At 40.3% G+C, this 25062-nt stretch overlaps 1 protein-coding gene across 1 annotated transcript in view; it reads right to left on the bottom strand.

Annotated features, from left to right (window-relative positions):
• The window catches only part of TOP1 (DNA topoisomerase I), a 102560-nt gene that overhangs the window by 50102 nt on the left and 27396 nt on the right, over nt 1-25062 (bottom strand). Inside the window, exons 3-5 of the mRNA XM_055137526.1 lie at nt 16165-16267; nt 5737-5860; nt 3681-3736 (exon numbers count right to left, since the gene is read on the bottom strand). Coding sequence (XP_054993501.1) covers nt 3681-3736; nt 5737-5860; nt 16165-16267 — 283 coding nt within the window. The remainder of the gene's footprint in view (nt 1-3680; nt 3737-5736; nt 5861-16164; nt 16268-25062) is intronic.

Genomic DNA, 25062 nt, shown 5'->3' with positions numbered 1-25062 from the left:
AAGAGTTAAGTTCTTGCCTTGAATGCCTCTAACCTTGGTATGCTCCCTAGTACCACATATGGTTCCCCAGGCACTGCCAGCTGTGGCCAAAAAAAAAAAAAAAAAAGTAAGACTTTTACTTTGGCAAGAGGGTGATGAAGGCAACCCCCACATCCCCCTGATTTCTGGTAGACGATTCTGTTCGACAACTTCGTAAACCCAAGAGGATCAAATGAAAAGGTGTATCAGTCTTGGGATATTCCTTGGCATGGAATCTGTCATCAGAACTCACTGTTTACTGCTTGAAGCAACCTAAAACAAACTATAAACTCAGTACAGGGAATGGTCTTTCAATATAAATAGCTCTCTGAAAGGATAGATACAAGATTAAACATTCAGACTAAGCTGCAAAGAAAAGTCAGAATATTTACAGGGTTTCAAGAGTAAATAATAATGCTACTCTTGCTCTTTCCTCAAAGCACCCTAGTTTTCAAAAGAAATTAAAGGAATAGTTCTGCCCTTATTATTTCTGTAGTTTCTCCTAAATGCCAATATCTGCAGCTCTTTCTCCTTACCACAGAAATCACTGACACAGGGTCCATTCTATTTATAGAAAGAAAGAAACCACCATTTACCCAATCTTTATATAAATGGTAGATCATAGTATTGTCATGGGTACAGTAAGAAAGAAGGCCTGAGGAGAAATGATCTAAACCAATTTAGGGGGAACAAAGGATTAGCTCAACAGGCTGACTGTATCCTGGGCATGCAGGAGACCAGGTTCAATCTTGCTACCACATGGCACCTTAAACACCTTCGACCCACCAACACAGAGCCGACCCACCAACACGGAGCCAGAAGTAGCTCTCCAGTTACCACTTGGCATGACCCAGTAAAATTTTAACATTAAAAAATTGATTCCATTTTGGACAGGAACTGAGTGTTAAAATTAAGTGAAGGGATATACACTGATAACCTTTTAGCATTTGTATTGCAAACCATAAGGCCCAAAAGGGGAGTTGCAGGAGGCAGGGAGAGGTCCTAGTTGATCTTTTGGCAGACGATAGTTGTCCTGGGCTCAGTTACTTTGTCTAAGAAATCAGAATTGTCCAGGGTAGCTTTCAGTCCTAATGCTTTTTGAAATTCATTCTGCATTCCATAGTTACAAAACATGCCTGACACTAGCTATTCTTGTCTATATGACCTACAGTGTCTGCAAGATTTTCCAAAATGGGGGCTGGAGTGATAGTACAGTAGGCAGAGAGATTTGCCTTGCATGTAGGCTGACCACATTCAATCCTCTGCACCCCCATATGGTCCCAAGCCTGCCAAAAGTGATCCCTGAACACAGACCCAAGAACAAGCCCTGATCACTGCCAGGTGTGGTTCAAAAACAAAATTTTCAAAAATGTTCTCTGATATCAGAAATGAAATCATTCTATTTTCTGCAATGGAACAAGGTATGATGCTGAGTGAAATGAGAGAAAGGGACAAATACAAAATGAGTTCTCTCATGTGTGGTACATAAAGAAACACTAAGTAACAATTAGTCGATGGCAACAGATTCCCAGAGAAGTTTTACAGAATTGAGTTTGCCAAGATGAATGAAGGAAAGGAAGGAAAATTAAGACAATGGAGGGAACTTGACACGCTGGTGGTATTCCAACACTGTAGACCTGAAACTTTATTAAGAGTACCATAAATCACAGTAACTAAATAAAAATTGGATATAAACAAAAGGTAGACACATTTTAAAGAATTTTTCAACTAAACTGAAGCAAAATTCCAAGGGAGCAAAACTCTCAAAATACTTTGTCCTTGTCAATAATGGAAACACTTCCAACATTTGATAAATCCATCTTGAGGTAGGATTGGTGCTGGAACATACAGTATGTCTAAAACTCAAATACGAGCAACCTTGTAACTCATGGTACTTTAACAAAACCTTTAAAATTAAAATAAATCCATCCTGTCACTTGATAAAGTAACTACATAATCATAAAATCTAATTTATTTATTGGGTTCTGTTTTGGAGTTTATTTCTTTTGAGGGGGTTGTCATACCTGGCAATGTTCAGGGGTTACTCCTGGCTCTGCACTCAGGAATTACTTCTGCCGGTGCTCAGGGGACCATATGGGATGCCGGAGATCGAACCTAGGTCAGCTGATGCCCTAACCACTGTACTACTGTTCTGACTCCTAAATCTAGTTTATTTTTTAAACTGGAAGGAACTTCTTTAAGCAGTCTTATTTTAGAGAGTTGGGGGTGATGAAGAAACATTATCAAAATTACAATTCAACAGAAATAGTTGCCTTAAGACCATGCATTTTCCTTCCTCTTAATAAAGAGAGTACATACTTCCATTCAATCCCTCCACAGATCCATAAAATACAAATCCAAGTATGCACTGAGCCTCAGAATATTAATAAGGATAAACTCAAAATAGGGTTGTTCTTTTCCCCAGGAAACTCCATGATTACTACTGACTGATATGGTGAAAAATGTTTTGAGATTAGTGGGGTAGGGGAGGTTGTATTATCTTGTAGCTTTTAAATGATAAAATTCATCAGGCTATTTATCTGCATAAAAGTGATATTTTATGTTAAACAAATTCCACCATCCTTACCCCAGGCCCCCAGGCCAGAAAGCTTCACTAAGACATTGGTTTTCAGCATTACATACTTTCAGGACTTTGAGCTTCCTACTTCTAGCTATACGTAGCTGTCACTACTCCTACCTCCCAAAGTTCCAGTGCTATCCCACCACCAAGACTTTACCATTTTTTTCCCTCACTTTCCCCTCCCCCTTTGGTAACCATCACCAAAGCTACCACTTAGTTTAAAGTTAATTTTGTTAGAGGGATACCTAGATCAGGAGAAAGACAGGGCCGTGGGGGGGGGGGGGGGGGGAGCACAGAGAGAATGGAAAGTCATAGGTGAACAGGTATCAGAGCTTCACTTATACTAGTGACATGGGAGAGTGGTATAGCCATATTATCCAAAACACACACGCAACAAAACTGAAAACATGAGATCTAAGCTGTAACCACCAAAACTCTGTGAAGTGCTTATCAAATTGATAGGCAGGGATAAGGTGGGGTATGGGGTGGGGAGGGACTATGGGAATACTGGTAGAGGAAAGCTGACACTGAGAGTGGAAGTAGTATTGAAGTACAGCTAAAATTCAACTACCAATAACTTTGTAAATCAGTTCTTTAATTTAAAAAATTGAAGAAAAAAAAAGTAACTTGCTAGTGCCTTTTGCTTGAGTGATTGATTCGTATTCCACAGTAGTATAAAACCATCTGGTAATTAAGTTTTTCATTCTCTTACTTATTTCACCTGGCATAATCACTTCAACTTTTCAGTCTTTAGCCCCAAAAGCACAATTTCATCACTCTTAATGATAGATATTATATTGTATATGTATGATATGTAAACTATCACAACTTCTAAAAGTTCTTGCTGACAATAATCTCCTTTCAAAATAACCTTCTGGAAAAGGTGCTGGTCAAGATTTACTTTAGAAAGATCACTTTAGAAATGATCATGGTGCTTACACCAAAACCCTTGCTGCCAACTTCCTTGGAAACACGAAGGTAAGACCAGGGCAATGAATTTTAGATGAACTCCAACAAAACAACATACATGGGCAGCAGGTCTGCTCTAGGTAACCTCAGAGAAAAAGAAGCAGAAACTTACCTAGAAAAGCCATTCTCCTTCTCCTTCTTTATTTTTGCATCCCCAGAGGCTCTAATCTGAAAGGAAAATCGTAACTGATTAGTATTTGCAGAGGATTAAATTTGAAGAATCCTCCCTTACTTGAAAATATTTGGCCTCAATTCTTAGTGCATCTTGATCCCAGATCGCCTCATGTTGATAGCAAAATGGGTAAGTAAACTAAAGGTCGTGACTTTCTTTTTTTTCAGACTCATTTTTGTATACAAGTTTTCAGAGTAAATTTTCCTATTTATACTGAGAAATGTTTCCTTTCAAAATGGCTATAAGAGCTTGCTGAAGTGGTAGAGCATATGCCTAGCACGTGTAAGGATGTCAACTTAGTCACAGGCACTGAAGGGCCCTTGAATACTGTTAGGAGTGACCCCTATTTTTAAGAGGGGGGTAGTGGGAGGCACAGTCCCCTCCCATGTACCTCTGAATGATTTGCTTCTGGCAGTATAGGAATGAAAAATGAGAGAGGAATAAAGTACATCCTGCCTTCTTCAATTTAGGCAAATTCATATTCACATCCCACCCCACTCTTTGGAAGAAAGGGGACAGCCAGAGGGGTGGGGCATAGGTCCATAACCTGTGGTGCTGTGAGCTATTTACTCCTGGTAATGCTTAGGTGACTATGTGGTGACCAGGACTGAAGCTGGGTTGGCCACCTGCAAGGCAAGAGCCAAACTGGTCACACACATTCCCCCTTCTTTTTAAACTCCCATTTTCTAGACATGTCATAGACTTTGGGTTTTTCTTTGGTTTTGGTTCGGGGCCACACCTGCCTGTGCTTACTCCTGGCTCTGAGCTCAGGAATCCCTCCTGGTGGGGCTCAAAGGACCATACAGGGTGCCAGGGATTGAACCCAGGTTGGCCATGTGCAAGGCAAGCACCCTACCCATTGTGCTATCTCTCCAGTCCACAGGTCCTTAGGAAATCTTCAGACATACAAGAAACACAAACTCATAGAGTATCTCTGGTAGAGTACAAGAAATAGTATAGCAGTTGCTTCTGGAAAGGGAAAAATGGAAGGAGTCAGGAAGACTTTAAAAAAAATTACAAAAACAAAAAAAAAAAACAATATTCCCTGTTTCATTTATATTTACCAAGGACTAATATTTTTACAAAACAAGTAATTATTTTTTCAGTCTGCATACTCATTTGCAATCACATGAACTTCGAAGGTTCGAGGTTTACACTAATTATGTTGGGACCCAGGTTATAAGGGTACCAGCATCACCAGATTTTTTCACTCAATAATTACCATTATAGAAAGGACCAATATATCTCTAGGTCTTCTTCCAAATGCAGAATAAACATTAAACAAAACTCTGACTGGGGCTGGGGTTATAGTACAGCAGATAGGGCAATTGTCTTGCACACAGCCGACCTGGGTTTAATCCCCATAACTCCAGACAGTCCCCTGAGCTGTGCCAGGAGTAATTCCTAAATGCAGAGCTAAGAGTAACCCCTGACCATTACAGGTATGGCCAAAAAAAAAACAATTAAAGAAAAAAAAAAAAGCAAAAAATTTTTTAAACATAAAACTGTGACTTCCACAAATATCAAATTCCTAATTTACCCATTTGTCACATAAAGTAAGATGATATGGATGGATCTGATTTTGAGAAACACAGCATATTCCTCAATACAGTGAGAAATACAGCATAGAAACGAAAAAGCTTTGGGTCAGAGTAGAAGCAAAGCAGGTACGGCGCGTCCTTACATGCAGCTGACCTGGATTCAATTGCCGATGGCAATACATCTGATTCCCTAAGCCTGCCAGGAATGATCCAAGTGCCAGGAGTATACCCTGAACACTGCTGGGTGTGGCCCCAAAACAAAAAGAAACCAAAAGTTTTTTTGGTTTCTATTATTTGACTATGTGTGACTCTTAAGTCTCCAGACAGTTATCATTTCACTCCAAGGCCAAGGATTTTTATACTAGGCAATGAAGGCACTTCCAATACCACTTTTAATCTGTAAACAAAAGAAAGTTACCCTAAGTCTCTTCCTTCCCCACTGTTAAGTTCTGTACCTTTTCCTCCTTTCGTTTTTCCTTATCTCTGTCTTTGTGTTTGTCTTTATGCTTTTCTGAACTTCCGTCTTTGTGTTTGGTTTTCTCCTTTTCTTTGTGTTTCTTTTCAGAATCTTTATGTTCACTGTGAAAAATAAGACACAGCATTAGCCCAGAGTAGGGACCACAAGGATTCATTTCACAAGATCAACTCACAAGATACCCTAAGATAACATGAACCATGGAAACTTACAATGCCTTAAATAGTGCAGGCAGAAGGTTCAAGCAGATCTCAGCCACAATGGACTTTCTTGATCTTGTTTGATGTTTTTGTTTTCGCAAGGGAACAATGGAACCGAACATAGACACAATCATTCTGAAGCTACAGGATATTCTTATTTAATGGCTAAGATTATAGAACCCAGCTTACTCTATCTGCACAACACCGTTTGTCTACCAGCAAAAACAAGACTAAAAGCTCTAACTTGAATATTCACATCAGATGTGCGGGATAAAAACAATTCATCAAACAGACTTGAGACATCACACTTGCAGCCTAGGATTTGTGTGGGGTGCTAGACTCAACACAGAAGATATCTCCTATTAGGTTTAACTTAAAAAACAAAACACAAACAGCTAGTCACACATCCAGGTGGCGCTTATCAGTCCAGGTCTGAATTGGTCCTTTTCTCACAAGAAAAGACCACCTAGTAGCCAGAGTAACAGTAAGGAGATTAAGGCACATGTCTTGCCAACCCACTTCATCCAACGGTGTATACTGTCCCTTATCCCAAGTCAGCATTGCCGGTGTACCCTTGGGAAGCCAGAGTACTGCAGTGAGGGTAATCTTCAATACCACAGGGCACAAGCAGCAGCATATCCTGAAGTCTCACAATAAACCAACAGTCCAGTTGGCTGAGAATTACTGGAAGGGGCCTCCCGGCCTCTGGAGCACTGCTTAGGAGACTCTATGCCCAAACCAACCCAAAAAAAGATCCCATCTAAATGCAAATGTGTGTTCTGTACTAAATGTTTCAAAGTATTGCAAGGGCTTGTGTACTTACTGGTACCACTATAAAAAGAAACTATTCCTCTGGAAACTAAAACATGACATTAACAAAGCAAGAGCCATTAAAATGTCCGTACCCCGAGATCTAGCTCCTAGAAATTTCTCTGAGAACACAGAAATGTTTACTGATGGCCCTCCAGATACGGATACAACCTTAATAAAAAGAAAAAACTATAATGTACCTGTGTTATATAAACAAACAAAAAAATAAATACACACATACAGGAAACATTCATACTGCAAATAGAAAAAAGAAATATACTTTAAATGATTACAAAAGCCTTGGAATGTGGTTTAAACAGTCGAGTTTGAGTTCGGGTATTGTAAGTCTTGAGTTTAAAATCCCTGGCACTGAAGGGTCCCAACACCATCAGGTCTCCAATACAACTGTATTTTTTTTTAAAGGCATTTTTGGGAGTTGGGAGAGATAGCACAGAAGGTAACGAACTTGTCTTGCACAGTCAATCCATATGCACTACGTATGGTTCCTGAGCCCCACCAAGAGTGATCCTGAGCACAGATCCAGGAATAAGCCCTGAACTGCACCAGGTGTGGTCCCCCAAACACAAAAGATAAAACAAAAAACACCCAGAAATATTTTTTCAATGCAGCAAGCAAAAATCGCCAGTTAGTGCAAGGTGACAGAACACCTAGAATGTTTGGTTTTTTCCCCAGTGTACTAGGAAGGTAGTATAGCAATAATGCTCACTGTACAACGTCAACATATTCCACACAAAAACAAAAGGGGGTCAGTCTAGGGTTAGTACAGCATATAAGGCACTTGCCCAACATGCAGCCCACCTGAGTTCAATCTGGCATCCCATATGGTTTCCTAAGCTCACCAGGAGTGATTCCTGACTGCAGAGCCAGGAGTAACCCCAGAGCACAGCCGGGTGTGGTTACCAAAAAAGTCAGAGAGGGTTCAAATTTAATTATGGGGACCGGGGTGTTGGCTCAGCAGTCAAGGGTACATGCCTGGTATGCACATGAGACAAGTTTAAACCCCAGTACATGCCAAGTATAGCCCTCCAGCCCCCCAGCACTGCCAGGTCTAATTCACGCTGCACTGTCAGGCCCGGCAGTGAGCCATCTGGCCCAACTGACCATATCACTAGCAGTGGCCCAGACTCCCTTAGCACGCTTGGAAGGCCCAACACAGATGCAAGACAGCTCTCAGCACTGTAGTTGGAAAAAACAATACCCCCCTAGTTTATGAACTCGTACATGTTGCTCTCTTTTGGAGGAACACAGCCAAGTGTTCCCAACATGGTTTTTCTTCTCAGCATTAGTCTGATGTCATCCTACTCACTCTGTTCTCCTAATGTGTTTTTACCATGTGTTGTTTGTTTTTTTGGCTATAGAGGACACACAGGGCAATGCTCCAGGGTCACCAGCTACACATGGTGGTGCTGGGGAGGAACTATGCGAACAGGGAACAAACTCAGGGTTCTGCACATGCTGGGCATATGGTCTACCACTAACACCAAACCCTTTCCCCAAAAGAAATGCTTTATAAAATAACTTATTCTTTATTTTGTACAAAATGACTCCCTTTATATTAAGAATCCCGCTTCCAATTCTCAATAATTCCTTCAGTTTTGAAATGACCAGTAAAATAACAAACTCGCTGAGACTGCCAAGATTCTTTAGTGGTTTATAAATCTGAGATATGCATATGCTTTTGAAATTATAAGAAAAATGTTTCAGCTTACTGTCCATTATGAAGCATTATACCTTTGTTCTTTAAATAATATGTATATAACTATATGGGCCAGAAGGATATCTAAGACTTGTAGCACATGATTATTAACGCGCAGGATCACAGTCCCGATCTCGGCACTGCCTGGTTACTGAAGCATAGCTTAGAGCACGGAGGTGGGACTAGCCTGTGTAGATCATTTTACTTCAAGCAAAAATTTTCTGGAATAAAAAAGCTATGTTAAATGATAAAGTACCAGGACAGCTATCTCTCATGGTGTTTTCCATTAAACTATACATAATAGATTCAGTAATCTCAATTTAGGTATACTCTAGAGTTGAATGCAATCAGAAATGTTTTCATCCTCTGAAGGCCATAAAGAATAAAGGCGTATGTCTGAAGATGCCACAAATTATTAATATTGTGAACTTCTAGTCTTTCCTTATTTTAATTCCTATTCTCCACTATAGGGTAAACAGGTTATCTAGTTATTCACATCAAACTTCTTTATCTTAATACTACTCATTCTCATATGTTGCCAAGTTCAAACCTCGTCTTAACCATTCCCAATGACTTATTTGCTTGTTTTGCTATGGTTTGAGGGCCATACCAAACCAGTGCTCTGGGCTTCTTCCTGGCTCTGCTCTCAGGAATTACTCCTGGGCAGGCTCAGGGATGCCTGAGATCAAACCCAGATTGACCCTGCTGTACTATTTCTCCAACCACTTGACTTCTTGTTCCCCTTCATAATGAAGTCCCCACTTCTCTATTAAATGGTTTTGCCTCAAGCCACTTATTCTGGCCTCATTTTCTACTAATCCATCTTTGTTAACCTAGGAATTCACATAACTGGATTCTTCACAGAGAAAAATACGTCACAGTACTTCTGTGGTTTGCTTATGCTTTTCTACTTGTCTGGAATGCCCTTTGTTCTAGCTGTCACCTCCTCTTGTCAAGCTCTTAAGCATCTTTCAATGGCTAATACAAGTGCTACCTCCAATGACAAAATAATTGAAAATCAATTGTAGTTTATTATAATAGAACATGTAACTAAAAACTAAGCTTACAAACAGGATGCTTTGTAACAACTAAATTATATTCAAATATCAAAATTAACAGCTCTAATTGCAATATCTGAATGATATTCAACCAGACTTTGGAGGTCATAATCATCACTAGCAGCATCATCTCAATTATTATTGTTACAGTATCCAAAAAGCTATCATCTGCATAACTGTATTGAATTCTTTCCAACAAACTTAAAAGCTTGATGAGACCAGTACTGCTATTAATACTTGAACAAGTGGAAAACAACCAAAATTAAGAGGATTAGGATCTCAATTCTAATTCAGGTACGATTGTGAACTGAAGAAAAAGCATAAATCAAAAGCATACTCGGGGCTGGAGTGATAGCACAGTGGGTAGGGTGTTTGCCTTGCAGGAGGCCGACCCGGATTCAATTCCCAGCATCCCATATGGTCTCCTGAGCACGGCCAGGGGTAATTCCTGAGTGCAGAGCCAGGAGCATCGCTGGGTGTGACCCAAAAAACAAAAAGAAAAAAAAAAAAAGCATACTCATTCTCGATACTTCTCACACTGTCTAGATAAGCACTAGACAATATGACTGGAAAAGCATTTCCCTTAACATTTTATATCAGTAATTTTCTGTCTTCCCTGACCTCGCACAAATTTGCCACTCCAGTCTGAGTGCCAGGTTTAAAATTAGCAAAAGATGCACACAGAAAAAACTAGCATACAAATCTTGTTTTTCACATGTGATTGGTTCTTTGTTCTCACCCATGGATTTATAAATACTGTTCATGTGAGAAGTCTAGATTAATATAATCTATGGTAAGAATGCAAGTTAACCATCTGGCAAAATCCACCAGTGATTCTGTACCATCTAATTTGAGTTCCATATATGTATGTATGTCACGTCTTAGAGGGTCCAAAGTGGGTTTCTTTGGTTTTGTTTTTTGTTTGGGGCCACAACTGGCAATGCTCAGGGCTTAATCCTGGAAGAGCTCAGAAGACCATATTGGTTGCCAGGAAACAATCCCAGGTAGCCCACGTGCAAGGGAAGAGTCTAACCTTCTTCTATCTCTCTGGTCCAGAGTCTCATAAAAAATTTTTCTTTTAGGCGCTAGAGAGATGGCAGGTTCGGTGCTTACCTTACTCTCAATTACTCCTGAAACTGAGAAAGGTAAGAAAACGGGTTGGAGAGAGAGTACAGCAGGTAAGGCACTTACTTTGCATGTGTACACCCTGGGTTTGATCCCCAGCACCCTATATAGTCCCCCAATCTGGTTAGTGATCCCTGAGTGCAGAAGTCAGGAGAAAGCCCTTAGCACAGGCAGGTGTAGAAAACAAAACAAAGCCCTGAATAAATAACCCTGATAAATTAGTAACCTGGTCAAGATCACAAGTCCTAAAAAACGGACCCTGAAGAATTCTCCTCGAAAGGCTTTCTCCTAGACTTCTTAGATAGAGGGTACTAAAATAGCTTAATTTTATTGTGGGGGAGGTGGAAGAGGAAATACCATGCCTTATACACCCTACCATAAGATAAATTATGTCAAATGAACAAACATGACAGAAAAGATTTTTTGAAAGCTTATATTCACATAACCCCTATCTTCCTAAAGTATTTTGAAGAGATTTTTAGTAACACAAAAATTAGCATTTCGGGGATGAAGCAATAGTACAGTGGGTAGGGCATTTGCTTCACAAATCTGGGTTTGACACCCCACATTCCATATGGCGCCCCCAGCAATACCAGGAATAATTCCTGAATGCAGAGATAGGAGTAAGACCTGAGTATCACTGGGTGTGACCCAGAAAGCAAAATCAAACAAAAAACCTATTTCTTTATCTGATCTACAAACTTTTTTTTTTTTTTTTTTTGCTTTTTGGGTCACACCCAGCGATGCTCAGGGGTTACTCCTGGCTTTGCACTCAGGAATTGCTCCTGGCAGTGCTTGGGGGACCATATGGGATGCCGGGGATCGAACCCGGGTCGGCCGCGTGCAAGGCAAATGCCCTACCCACTGTGCTATCACTCCGGCCCCTACAAACATTTTTAGATGATTATAATTCTTTTGGGCTGGAGCCATAGCACAGTGGGTAGGGTATTTGCCTTGCAGGTGGCCAACACGGGTTCGATTCCTTTGTCCCTCTCAGAGAGCCTGGCAAGCTACCGAGAGTATCCTGCCCTCATGGCAGAGCCTGGCAAGCTACCTGTGGCATATCCGATATGCCAAAAACAGTAACAAGTCTCACAATGGAGACGTTACTGGTGCCCACACGAGCAAATTGATGAACAATGGGACAAGAGTGCTACAGTGCTATAATTTTTCCATGGCCAAAGATGATCCCCTTGATTTTGGTACTTTGTAATACCTAGTATAGCAGTACGTAGCAGACAGGATAACTTGCTAGACTTGATCCTGCAACTGTACTCCTAAATGTAAATCCCAAAGAATGAAAAAGCAGGGACCCAAACAAATACTTGTATCACAGGCACTTAGCAGTATTATTCACAAAAGTCACATGGTAGAACATCCCACGTATCCAAAAACATTATTTTTAAAAGGTGGTACAGGCATATGATTAAGTATTAATAAGCCATATAAAAAGAAATGGAATTTTGTTACATGACAATATAGAAGAACCTTGAAAAGATTATAGTAAGAGAAATATACCAGATACAAAAAAGAACAAATAGGAGCAGGAGAGATGGTACTTTGGCTAAGGTACTTGTCTTGCATGTGGCTGACCCAGGTTCAATCCCCAGCACCCCAAATGGTCTCCCAAGTCCACCAGGAATGAACCCTGAGCAGAGCCAGATGTAAGCCCAGCGCACAAATGGTTATGGCCCAAGCTGCTCACTCCTAAAACAAAACCAAAATAATTTCTATAATCCCACTATAATTTTATAATAATTATAAGAAATGTATTTCTATAATTTGGAATTATTTCTATAATTCCAAAAATATTTCTATAACTCTAAGTATTATATGTAATACTTAGAATAAAAAGAAGGGGCTGGAGCAATAGTATAGCCGGTAGGGCGTTTGCCTTGCACACCAACCTGGGTTCGATTCCCAGCATCCCATATGGTCCTCTGAGCACTGCCAGGGGTGATTCCTGAGTGCAGAGCCAGGAGTAACCCCTGTGCATTGCCAGGTGTGACCCATAAAGCAAATAAATAAATAAACAACAAACAAATAAAAAGAATAAAAGCTACCAGGGATAATAGGAAGAAAGAATAGGGAGTTATTGAACAGGCTCAGAGATTATTTAGAATGATGAAAAAAAATGCAGAAGGGATGAAGAGATATTACAGCAGATAGGGTCCTTTCCTTCCACATGTGGCAGACCCAGGTTCAATCCTGAGCACTCCATATGGTTCCCTGGAGTGCTACCAGAAGTAATCTCTGAATGCAGAGCCAAGAATAAGCCATGAACACCACCGTGTTCATGAATACCACTAGGGAGAAAAGAAGTTGGGGGGCAGGGAGAGGGAATTCTGGAGATGAATACTGGTAATAGTTAAATACTGTGAACATAAAGAATGTCACATAAGGGGCCGGAGCGATAGCACAGCGGGTAGGGCGTTTGCCTTGCACGTGGCCGACCCGGGTTCGATCCCCGGCATCCCATATGGTCCCCCAAGCACCGCCAGGAGTGATTCCTGAGTGCAAAGCCAGGAGTAACCCCTGAGCATCGCTGGGTGTGACCCAAAAGGCAAAAAAAAAAAAAAAAAAAAAAAAAGAATGTCACATAAAATTTACACTATTTTACCACAGGGGCTTGCACAAAAGTACAGAGTGTACCATGCTTTGCACACAGGTGACTTGGGTTCAATCCGCAGTACCCCATATAGTACCTCAAGCACCACCAGGAATGATCAACGAGCACAGTGCCAGCAGTAAGTCATGAGCACCACTGGATGTGGCCCAAAAACCCTATTTTTAAAAATAACTTGTCTGAAAAATGGGATGATCACGGGAATTATGAGAATATATGAGAAAAGATCACAGTGTACCTCTGGATTATCTATTCTGATTCAACAATTGTGATCTACCATATAATAAATGGTACATATACTATAAATATTATATATACTTACTCTCTGTACTTAAATATGTGTCAACAATCAGTCAGGTATTATATACTACAGCCACGAAGATGTAAAAACAATACAAATAAACCCAAAATGTACTCACAGGGAATACTTTGAAAGACTATAGTTCGGACAGAAAAAAAAAGTTTTTAAAAAAGACAATGTCAAGATCAATATAACTTAGACACAGGAATCACTCCTGGAAGTGCATGGAGGACCATATGTGGTACAAGGGATCCAACCCAGTTTTGCCATATACAAGGCAAGTGCCCTATCCACTGTACTATTTCTCTGGTCCCAGAATCTGGATATATTTATTTTTAAGCCTTCTTCATTCTAAGTATTCCTTTATGCCATTAAAAAAATATCTTTCAGCTCTCCGCCGAGATGTAACCCCGGAGGCCACACATGTGCAGCCTCTCCACAGCTGCACGAGCATGATTCCAGAGGCCAGCTAAACTACTTTTGGTACCGGCAGCTTCTTGCAGAAATGTCTCTAGACTGTGAACTAAGCCAGGGCCCCATGCCTGCCCAGGCAGAGGAACCCAGGTGTGTGTAATCCCATCAATGGCCAACATCCGAAGAGACTTAAAAGCAAGCTCTCACAAGCTTTATCTTTATCTTTAAGCTTTATCTCAGAAGATATCTTTAGCCTACTTCTCCCTCTGAGAGTTTCCTGCCCACATGGGACAGCCTTCAAGCTTCCCATGGTGTATTCATATGCAAAATCCAGTAACAAACTGGATCTCATTCCCCTGACCCTGAAGAGCCCCCAGTGCAACATCATTAGGAGGGCTGAGTTGAGATAGACTTCTAAGATCTCAGGGAAAGGACAAAATGAGATGTTCCTGAGCCCGCCTGAGAAATCAGTGATTAACGGGATATCGTGATCGTGAAGTTGAAAGAGAGGCAGCAATATCTATTATTATGAATTGTCTATTTCTCTGCGAAGTTCTTTCAGTTTTTAATTCATGCATTTTCATACTGGGGTCTTAGTGATGAAAGTACTGTGACAATGTCCTCCTTAACTTGCCCTCATTCCTTTTACACCATACATAACCAACTTCTTCAGCAATATTCTTTGCTTTCAAACCAACTTTGGTAGAGGGGCTGGAGTGAGAGCACAGCAGGGAGGATTTGCCTTGGATGCAGTCATCCAGTTTCAATCCCAAGCGTCCCATATGATCCTCTGACTACCGCCAATAATAATTCCTAAGTGCAGAGCCAGGAGTAATCCCTAAGCATTGCCAGGTGTGACCCCAAAACAAAAATCAAAACGAAATGGGAAAATCAACTTTGGTACGTATTAGTGGGATTGGACACTTACAAAGTGGAGAAGAAATGAGTCATACGAATCGAGACTTATTTCAACGACTAAAGGTTAAATTCAGTAGAAAAATGGAAACTGAATGACCAAGTGATTAGAAATGAATAGAAAATGTACAGAGAAAAAAACTTTTGAAGGCATGGATCTCAAAGGACAATACTGTTGAGTTTCGTTTATACTGATGTTCATTGGTTTTGATAAGAGCTGAGCCCCTCTGAAAACCTGCTGAAAGCTAGGAACAATCACATGCAAAAAAAATCTCATTATACCCAAACCTTTGCATCTGTAAGAGAACATGAAATCCCTAGTAAGAATTTTGAGTACAGGGACTAGAGTACAGTGGGTAGGACGCTTGCCGTGTGTGTGGCCAACCCAGGTTTGATCCCCAGTTACCATATAATCTCCTGAGCACCACCAGAAGTGATCCTTGAGCACAGAACCAGGAGTAAGCCTTGGACACCTCTGGGTGTAGACAAAAACAAACCAAAAAATGGAGGTTTATTCAAATGACTGGAATGCATACTTTGCATGCAGTAGCCACAGTGTAGATTGCTGGCAGAAATCTTCCACGTCCTGAGCTCTAAGGTGGAAGCAGCCTACAAATATCACCTGCTGTGGCCACAAAACATTCTTTTTCTTTTTTTCTGGTGGTGGTGGAGTAGGAGGTCACATCCAGGGGTGCTCAGTGTTTACTCCTTGTTCTGTGTTCAGGGTCACTTAAGAGTGGTGCCCATGGGACTGTATGTGATAACAGAAATGAAATAGGGTTTGGCCAAAAACAAGACAAATATTTAACTTCTCCTAGCCAAAACTTTTAACTATACCTTTTATAGGAATATATATATATATATATATATATATATAAAGTTTCCAATTCAACCATTTTTTATCTTTCAGTCTTTTTTCAGTCTTATCAAGACAAGTTCTATGTACACTTAAATGTCATCATGCATTATAAAAAACCATAACCTAAGTAAAATTATACTTTTAATGAGGTATGAGATAATAATGAAAGAAAAATGACTATGTTTGACTATGATTACATTCTAATCTAAACATGGCATCTCCAATAAGACCATTCTCCTGTCAATTCTAGCCTCCAAAAATGCTCTTTTTCTTTGTTATCCATACTGTTTAAGACTGAGGTAAGGCCCATTCCCGTGAGTCAATCTATAGATAGCCCATTGTCAAATGAGGAGAGATGTGCTGGTTTGTGATTCAACCCTTACCTGTTGCTATGTTTGGACTTTTCTCGGTCCTTTTCTTTGTCCTTTTTGTGCTCTTTGTGCCGATGTTCTCGATCTTTGTGTTTATCTTTGTGTTTGTGAGAATCTGCAACAAGAAAAGATGAGTCAGTTAAGAGGAATCTTGAGTTATCTCCTGCCTACTTACCTTAACATGCTGGTCCATAGGTACAATGACAGGTTTCAAATGGCATCACAGCCGTAACAGCTGTAACAGCACATTCCATTAGGAGAGTTCACAAAGTACCAAGAGAACACATTATGCTACTCTACCAGTACGTCACAACGACAAAATAGTAAGGGTAAGGGAACCAAATCAACTGTTAAATCAATATTCACTATTTAATATTAAAGCCATACAGCATATAAAAAGATACTTGTTTTTATAAGATGTTTAATTTACCAGGAATATGGCTCAATGGTCAAGGAATGCATTGATTGCATAAAACCAGTATTCAGTTTGCAGCCTCACTAGCAGGGGAGAAAAATCAGACTGTTATCTACAAAACTTCTGGACAATCTAGCCTTCAAATATTGCTTTAAAATCAACTAATGGGCAAGTGAGGACCCGCCCCAAGGGACCCAGTCCCAGCAGCTGAAAACCTCTGAACCCAAACGCCACCCTGCTCACGGCTGCTCTCCAGGTGCTCAGGTCGAGCCTCCCCCATAAGTGAACCCCAGAAAACTAAGGTATGCGGGACTTTGTGACTGAGAACTCTGGGTTCAAAGGGACCAGGAAAGGAGATCCTCTGCTCATATTCCCCCCACCCCCCCACACGTCTATGGTGACTCAGCATTTGCAGCAGCCTGACACTTCATAGGACACACCCTACCCATAGACTAAGAGTACTGCACTACATTTGATGGGATTCAAAGTAGGAGGCAATCAACCTTAGAGGGAAAAATTTTATTTTCTCAGTTCTGCTTTGGGGCAGGGATTGGAGTTTGGGATGGAAACACCGAAAATATGGCGGTGGGAAGGTAGAATGGTGGTGGGATTGGTGTTTGAATATTGGATGTAATCAAATATTGGGAACTACTTTATAAAATAAAAATAAAAAAAAAATCAACTGATATAATTTCTACATACTAGAAAAAACATTTCAAAGATACAGAATAGTAAGACTAACAAATGTGCAAAAATTATTCCAACTGCAATTAAATTTAAGGTTATTCTATCACCTAGCAAGTTTCCCTTGCAATTATTTCTTCAAGTCAATCCCGCCTGCTATCACTCAGAACAGAATTACTGATCAAGTACCACTATAGATGAGATTTGTCTAGACTGCTGGTTTCAAATCAATGAAATTTAAAAATTTACACCTTACAAATTAAATCAGAAAATTTGCTTTTTTAAATTTCTTTCATTCAGCATGTTTATATTCATCCATGCTGCTCAATATATCAATTGGTTATACTATATTTGTTGCATGTTTCACTGTATGCTATACTGCAATTTACCTATTCATCTATTCATGGACATCTAAGCTGTTACCAGACATTTACATTCTCACCAACAACCCCAAGGATCATTTTAATTGCTTAAATTTCACTAATACTCACTATTATCAGTCTTGAATTCTAATTTTAATTTTTGAGGGGTTAAATCCAGTAGTGCTCAGGGTTTACTCCCAGATCAGTATTTGGTGGCGACTCCTGATACTGCTCAGGAGAACTATGTAGTGCTAGAAAGCAAAACAGGCTTCCAGTGGGGCTGATGAGAGAGTATAACAGGTAGGGGCCTTGCATGTGGCCAACCCTGATTTGACCCTGGTATCCCATATGGTCTCCTGACCACTTCCAGGACTGATTCCTGCGTGCAGAGCTAAAAGTAACCCCTGAGCATCACTGGATATGGCCCAAATCCAAAAAAACAAAAAGCTCCCCATTAATAATATAATGCCCCCAAATCCCTCACATATTCTGGATGCATTGTGAAACTGTCATTTTATAATTTCAATTGTTGTTAAAAGTTTTGACTGCTCCTTTGTTAAAATGAAAGTTCTCAGTTTTGATGAAGTATATTTTGCCACTTAAAAAAAAAATGGTTTGTGGGGCCAGAGAGCTAGGGCAGGAAGTAAAGTACTTTGCTTTGCATGTGACTCCTTCAGCCAGTCTTGGTTTCAAATCCCCAACACCATAAATCATCTCATGAGCATTGCCATGGAGCACTCAACACAAAGCCAGGAATAGCCTCTGAGCACTGTCGATGTAGTCCTGAAACCTAAAAATTAATTGCTGAAAAATGGTTTACATTTTTCAGAAGCCTTTGCTGGACAATAGAGGTGGCTCACTAGTAGAATTTAAGATTTGCATGTGTGAAGCTCTCATGTGATCTCTAACACTACAAAAGTTATAGTAATAAAAAAGAAACCTCTGCCAACCCGTGGGTCACAGGCATTTTCCTCCTTACATTGGTAAGGTAATGGATGGACTGGGTCCCAAAACTATATATAAATCTATAAAAATGTCCAGTTGTACTAGCCCCATTTTTTGAAAAGACAGTTCCTTCCCATACTGAACTGTCTGAGCCTCTATTTTCTATCCTTAACATAAATACTCCCTTGTTATTACGACATACAGCTATCTTCACAGTAGTAAGGCTTTTAGCACAGTACTATCTGAATCAGTTTGAAATGAAGTACTTTAACTTTGTTCCTTTTCAAAATTATTTTGGCTTTTCTATGTCTTTCATATTTCTACATAAGTTTTAGAATCAGTTTGTCAGTTTCTTATAAAAACCCAGCTGGAGTTTGCACATGAGATAATAGGAGAAAAGTACTATCAAAATACTGTCTTTTGAACCATGAATATTATACTTCTCTCCACTTATTTGGGTTTGACTCTTTTTTGTTTGTTTTGTTGTTTTTAGGTTACACCCAGCGATGTTTCAGCAGTTACGCCTAGATCTGAACTCAGGAATTACTCCTGGCGGTGCTTGTGGGGACCATATGGGATGCTGGGGACTGAACCCTGGTTGGCCATGTGCAAGGCAAATGCTCTACCCGCTATGCTATCACTACAGTTCCTTAACTCAATTGTTAATGTATGTCCAAATTAACCCAAAGGCCTATTAAAAAAAGCAATTCTTTGGGGCTAGAGTGATAGTTCAACAGGTAGGTACTTGCCCTGCAAGCAGCTGACCCAGGTTCCACTCCCAGCATCCCATATGGTGGTACCATGAGCACCACCAGAAGTACTTCCTGAGCACAGATTCAAGAATAATCCCTGAACACTGCCAGGTGTGGACCAAAAGCAAAGAAAGAAATACAGTCCAGTCAGAGCTGGGAGCACTTGTCTTGCATGCACAAATCCCTCCATTCAATCCCTGACACCATTAATAATAATAAAAAAGAGACATGCTGAGGTCAGGTCACCCCACTATTAAATACTGATCAACTGAAATTACTTGAAATCAACTGTATATTTGTTAACATACCTTTTAAGTTTTGCTTTTGTGTCAGTTTACATAACAAAAACAAGTCTTATAAAAAAGAAATAAACCTGTTTTATCTAAAAAGTAAAGATAAATGGAAAGCAATTTAAGGTAGGCTTCAGATAAAACAGTCTGCTAATAACATCTAAGTTACAAAACTTCAAAACTGATTTTAAGCCTAAATCCCCAAGTTGTATAAATTGTTTTACATAATAAATGCCCTCCACCCCAAAAGTGTGTTAAGAAACAACTATAAATGTAGTAATTCCACTCATATATGTAATTAAGACCCAGGTCAAAAGTCTGAACCACAAATGTCCCTAATTTAAAATACAAATTATTTCATGTACACTACATACTCACTGTGCTAACTGTGCTATGTCAGGTACAAAAAAGGTATGATATTTCTCCAAATATATGAAGGATTACAAGAAAACTGTACAGACGCCCTTTCTAGGCAAACTGATATTAAATAATCTCTAAAGATGCATATGTCCAGATAAACATTATCTGACATTTGCTTTTAAATATGTTCAAAATGGGGCTGGAGCAATAGCACAGCGGATAGGGCGTTTGCCTTGCATGAGGCCGACCCAGGTTCGATTCCCAGCATCCATATGGTCCCCTGAGCACCGCCAGGGGTGATTCCTGAGCGAGGAGTAACCCCTGTGCATTGCCGGGTGTGATCCAAAAAGCATAAATAAATGAATAAATAAATAAATAAATACGTTCAAAATAACAGGGAATACAGGGTTAGATCCAATAACATTAGCAAAAGGTTGATGACTTTACATTGGGTGATAAGATACATGAGTTTACTTCTACTGTGTATATACTTTCAACTTTTCATAATAAAGTCATACACTAGCTCTAAATTCTTCCCCTTTAATCCTTTAGTGTATTTCTTTTTTATTAAGTAAGGGTACAGCAGGGAGATGATAGGTTCAAGACAGAACTTTCATAAAGGAGCAGTAAGAGATAATGTTTGATAGATGAAACTGAATCAAGTCAAGGTGTTCTCTAAAGAAGGGCTTGGAGTTTTTGGTGTTACTTTTTTGTGCCACACTTTAATCCCAACCTCACCCCAAAATGAAACAGTGGAAATGAACTGAAATCATATTGTATTTAAGGTAACAGTGGACACCTAACACTGAAAAGATGTTAGTCAATAAATAAAGTAAGCATAGGGCATACTGATTTACAGTCTTCATGGTGAAGTCTTTACAGAAGGCAGACTAATGGCCTTAAAGATTACTTTTAGTACATACCCTGTCCTTCTGACTGGAAGTCATCTAAAAATAATTACTGTTAAAATGTTTTAGAAGAAAGATTCTTGCCACTCCAAGCATCTATTAAATGCAAAAAGAACTACTGAGCTCAAAAGATACACCTGTAGCAAACAACTACATAGCAAATCACTAGAAAACTTCATTTGTTCTGAATTCAGTTTTCCTGATAACTGAATTCAGTTCCATTCCAGTCTCAATTCCTAACATCCAAAAACTCAGATATGCAGGAAGATTCTTGGATTTAATAATGTAGTCTTGAATGACAGGAAACAACTCCTTTCACTGTTGTTTATTTTTTAAATCACTGTCACTATTGATGTTGCTCATCGATTTGCTGGAGTGGGCACCAGTAATGTCCCCATTTTGAGACTTGTTACTGTTTCTGGCATATCGAGTATGCCATAAGTAGCTTCTCAGGCTCTCCGAGAGGGGTGGAGGAATCAAACTCAGGTCAGCCACGTGCAAGGCAAACGCCCTACCACTGTGCTATCGCTCCAGCCCATTTAAATAATTTTTTAAAATTAAAGAACTGTTTGGGACTGGAGTGATAGCAGAGCGGGTAAGGCGTTTGCCTTGCACTCGGCCGACCTGGGTCCAATTCCCAGCATTCCATATGGTCCCCCGAGTACTGCCAGGAGTAATTCCTGAGTGCATGAGCCAGGAGTATCCCCTGTGCATCGCTGGGTGTTACCCAAAAAGCAAAACAAAGGAAGGAAGGGAGGGAGGGAGGAAGGGAGGGAGGGAGGGAGAGAGAGAGAGAGAGAGAGAGAGAGAGAGAGAGAGAAAGAAAGAAAGAAAGAAAGAAAGAAAGAAAGAAAGAAAGAAAGAAAGAAAGAAAGAAAGAAAGAAAGAGAGAGAGAAAGAACTGTGGTATAAAATGTTATTAATAGTTGAGTTTTAGACATATAATATTTTAACACCAACCTCACCACCGGTGTCAATTTCCCTCCACCAATTATCCCATATTCCCTCGCCTTCCCACCCCATCCTTGCCTGTCAACTTGACAGGAGCATACAAAGTGCTAGTGGTTGCAGTGGTTTTGATCACTGAGTGCAGTTTTGGGTACGAAACTACAGCACTCACCCATATCTCCAGTATAACTGAAGCCCTGATGCCTGTTCACACTTACTTCCCATTCTCTTCTCCCCCCCTTCATTTCTTTCTTTCTTCATCCTCTCTATACACTGACATCAAGGGTGATCTAGATATGCCCCTTTAACTACATTTCCTGACCCAGTATTCTATATCCCACAGGTAAGTGGGATCCTGTGTTTGTCGTCCTTCTGGCCTACTTCATTCAACATGGTAGCTTTCAGTTCCAACCAGGTTGCAGCAAATTGTATAATTTTACCATTCCTTGCAGCTGCATACTATTCCATTGTATAAATATATACCACATGACAGATGATAATGCATTCATCTGTCATTGGATACCTAGGTTGATTCTGTGCCTTATTACTACTGTGCAGAGTGCAGCAATTAATTGAGGTGTGCATACATCCTTGTGAATGTTTTTATGTCCTGAGGGTCGATGCCCAAAAGCAGAACTGCTGTTATTTAACTAGGTGTGAGAAGGTAAATAAATGGGGTAGAGTAAGAATCAGTATCTTTTGTCACTGTTATCTAAAGTGTTCCTTGAGTTTAACAGAAATTTCAGGTATGGAAATTTCCAAATAACAAGAGGGGCCAGAGCTATAGTACAGTGAGTAGGGCACTAGCTATGCACACTAGTGACCAGGGTATAAGCCCATGCACCTCATACTGTCCCCTGGGCCCACTTAAAAGCTCTGAGCACAGCTCGGTGTGTCCCAAAACAAAAAAACCACCAAATACCAAAACTCGGAACAATTGTTGGCTAGTATTACCCAAAGACTAAAGGCTAATAGGCCGAAAAAAAAAGGGAAGAAAGAAAAAGAAACTCTTAGAACTGAATTAGTCTACAACCACTAAATTTGCTCTCTAAATGGGAAAGCACCCAGCTAAAGATCAAACAAGGACTCTGCCCTCAGGGAGTTTACAATCCAGTAATTAAGATAGGAATTTAAACTGCTTAATCCAAGAGAAAAGTATACTATTACTGTCACTTGTCACTGTCATTCCACTGCTAATCCGATTTGCTTGATCGGGCACCAGTAACGTCTCCTCCACCTTGAGACTTGTTACTGTTTTGGCTTATCGACTAAGCCACCGGTAGCTTGTCAGGCTCTCCAAGAGGGATAGGGATGGAGGAATGAAACCTGGGTCAGCTGCATGCAAGGCAAATGCCCTACCGCCATGCCACAATGATGCTAGAGTACTTTACAAACATCGCCTCACCCCACTTTCTTACCACTTTAATAATAATATTCCAGTTTCACAAAAGATAACTATTCCCCCTTTTAAGCATGTACTCTGTGAAGTTAATAGGCTTCACTATCACCTCAAGGCAATAACGATTTCATCAATCCAAGATGCCTTTTTCTTAATGTGTGTGCCAGGAATGGAACCCAAGACCTCACAAATGCAAGGTAAATCCTCTGCTGCAGTCACAACCTGCCCCCTTTTTAGAGGAAAGGGTTTTTATCCAATTCACCAATCCTATATGTAGAAATTTAGTCTGAAGACAGACATCCAGGGTAAACCATTTATGCTAGTTTATTTATATACCTGAAAAGAGAAAATTAAGGTAACAGAAAAGGAAAATTTTTTTCATTTTAGACTTGCAGAAATGAATTCAAGTTTCCTTCCCTAACCCCCAAATCTCAAATGACTGACAAGTACTGGAGTGTTTTTGTAGATTTTTTTATTCTTGGTCTTGGGGCCACCCCAGTGGGGCTCAGGGTTTAAACCTGGTGGGCTTAGGGGACCAAATGGAATGCCAGGAATCAAAACCAGCCTCGTGGAAGGCAAGCACCACTATAGTTCCCTGGCAACACAAGTAATGCTGTTCTTATTGCGTCATAATGCATATATTTAGGAACTGAAAACGTGTTTGGTGCTACATTGCCATACATACTGGCAGTGCTGGGACAGGGAAGAGCACTACTCTACTTCTATGCTCAGGGGTTCCCTGGCCACTGCAGATCCCCAGTTCCTGTCTTCCCGCACCCCCACCCCCCACACACATAGAGTGCATTTAGTCCTTTGGTTTATCTCTCTGGCCCCTACAAAAACTTTTAAAAAGTGTCTACACATGAAAATGTGGCTGTCATTATCTCCATCTCTTAAAAGATGGCAGAATTTTCTAATTTACCCCGCTTTTTGGAACTACTGTAACCCAATAAAATTTACAGGCATTAAAAATCTATAATAACGAACCACCTACTGAAGTACCTTTTCTCTCAAATAAAAGGTATGGTAAGAAAACTGCCCAACTCCATAGAGAAGAAATAAAGAACCTGGATCATGGGGCTGGAGCGATAGCACAGCGGGTAGGGCGTTTGCCTTGCACGCGGCCGACCCGGGTTCTAATCCCAGCATCCCATATGGTCCCCTGAGCACCGCCAGGAGTAATTCCTGAGTGTAGAACCAGGAGTAACCCCTGTGCATCGCCGGGTGTGACCCAGAAAGCAAAAAAAAAAAAAAAAAAAAAGAACCTGGATCCAAGATGAGCAGTGCAGAAGAAAGCTTTCTGGGGCTCCTATCTGTACTATCTTATTAAAAACTTAAGGGAGTTAGTAAGAGAGAAAGGAGAAAGGTCATTCTTGGCAGAGGAGTCACACAAAAGTCAACTTCTATTACTCTTCTTAAATTACAGATGAGAAATTAATCTTCTCATGACCAAGCAAAATTAAGATATACTTCTTGCTAACTAGGAAATAGCAGAAAATGGTTCTTGTAAAGAGCTTATTAAAAACACCAAATTCCGGGGCTGGAGGAATAGCACAGTGGGTAGGGCGTTTGCCTTGCACGCGGCTGACCCAGGTTCGAATCCCAGCATCCCATATGGTCCCCTGAGCACCGCCAGGGGTGATTCCTGAGTGCAGAGCCAGGAGTAATCCCTGTGCATCACCGGGTGTGACCCAAAAAGAAAAAAAAAAACAAACACCAAATTCCTAGGGTCAGTGATAGGGCTCAGTAGTATAGCAACATACTCTTATTCTCAGTGCTAAAAGTATGTAAGGCCCTGTTCTGTCTGTTCTGCCTGCCTGCCTCCTGCCTGCCTGTCTGTCTTTGTC

This window comes from Sorex araneus, chromosome 5, assembly GCF_027595985.1.
Source record: "Sorex araneus isolate mSorAra2 chromosome 5, mSorAra2.pri, whole genome shotgun sequence".
Lineage (NCBI taxonomy): Eukaryota > Metazoa > Chordata > Mammalia > Eulipotyphla > Soricidae > Sorex > Sorex araneus.
This window is presented reverse-complemented; position numbering and strand designations above follow the sequence as displayed.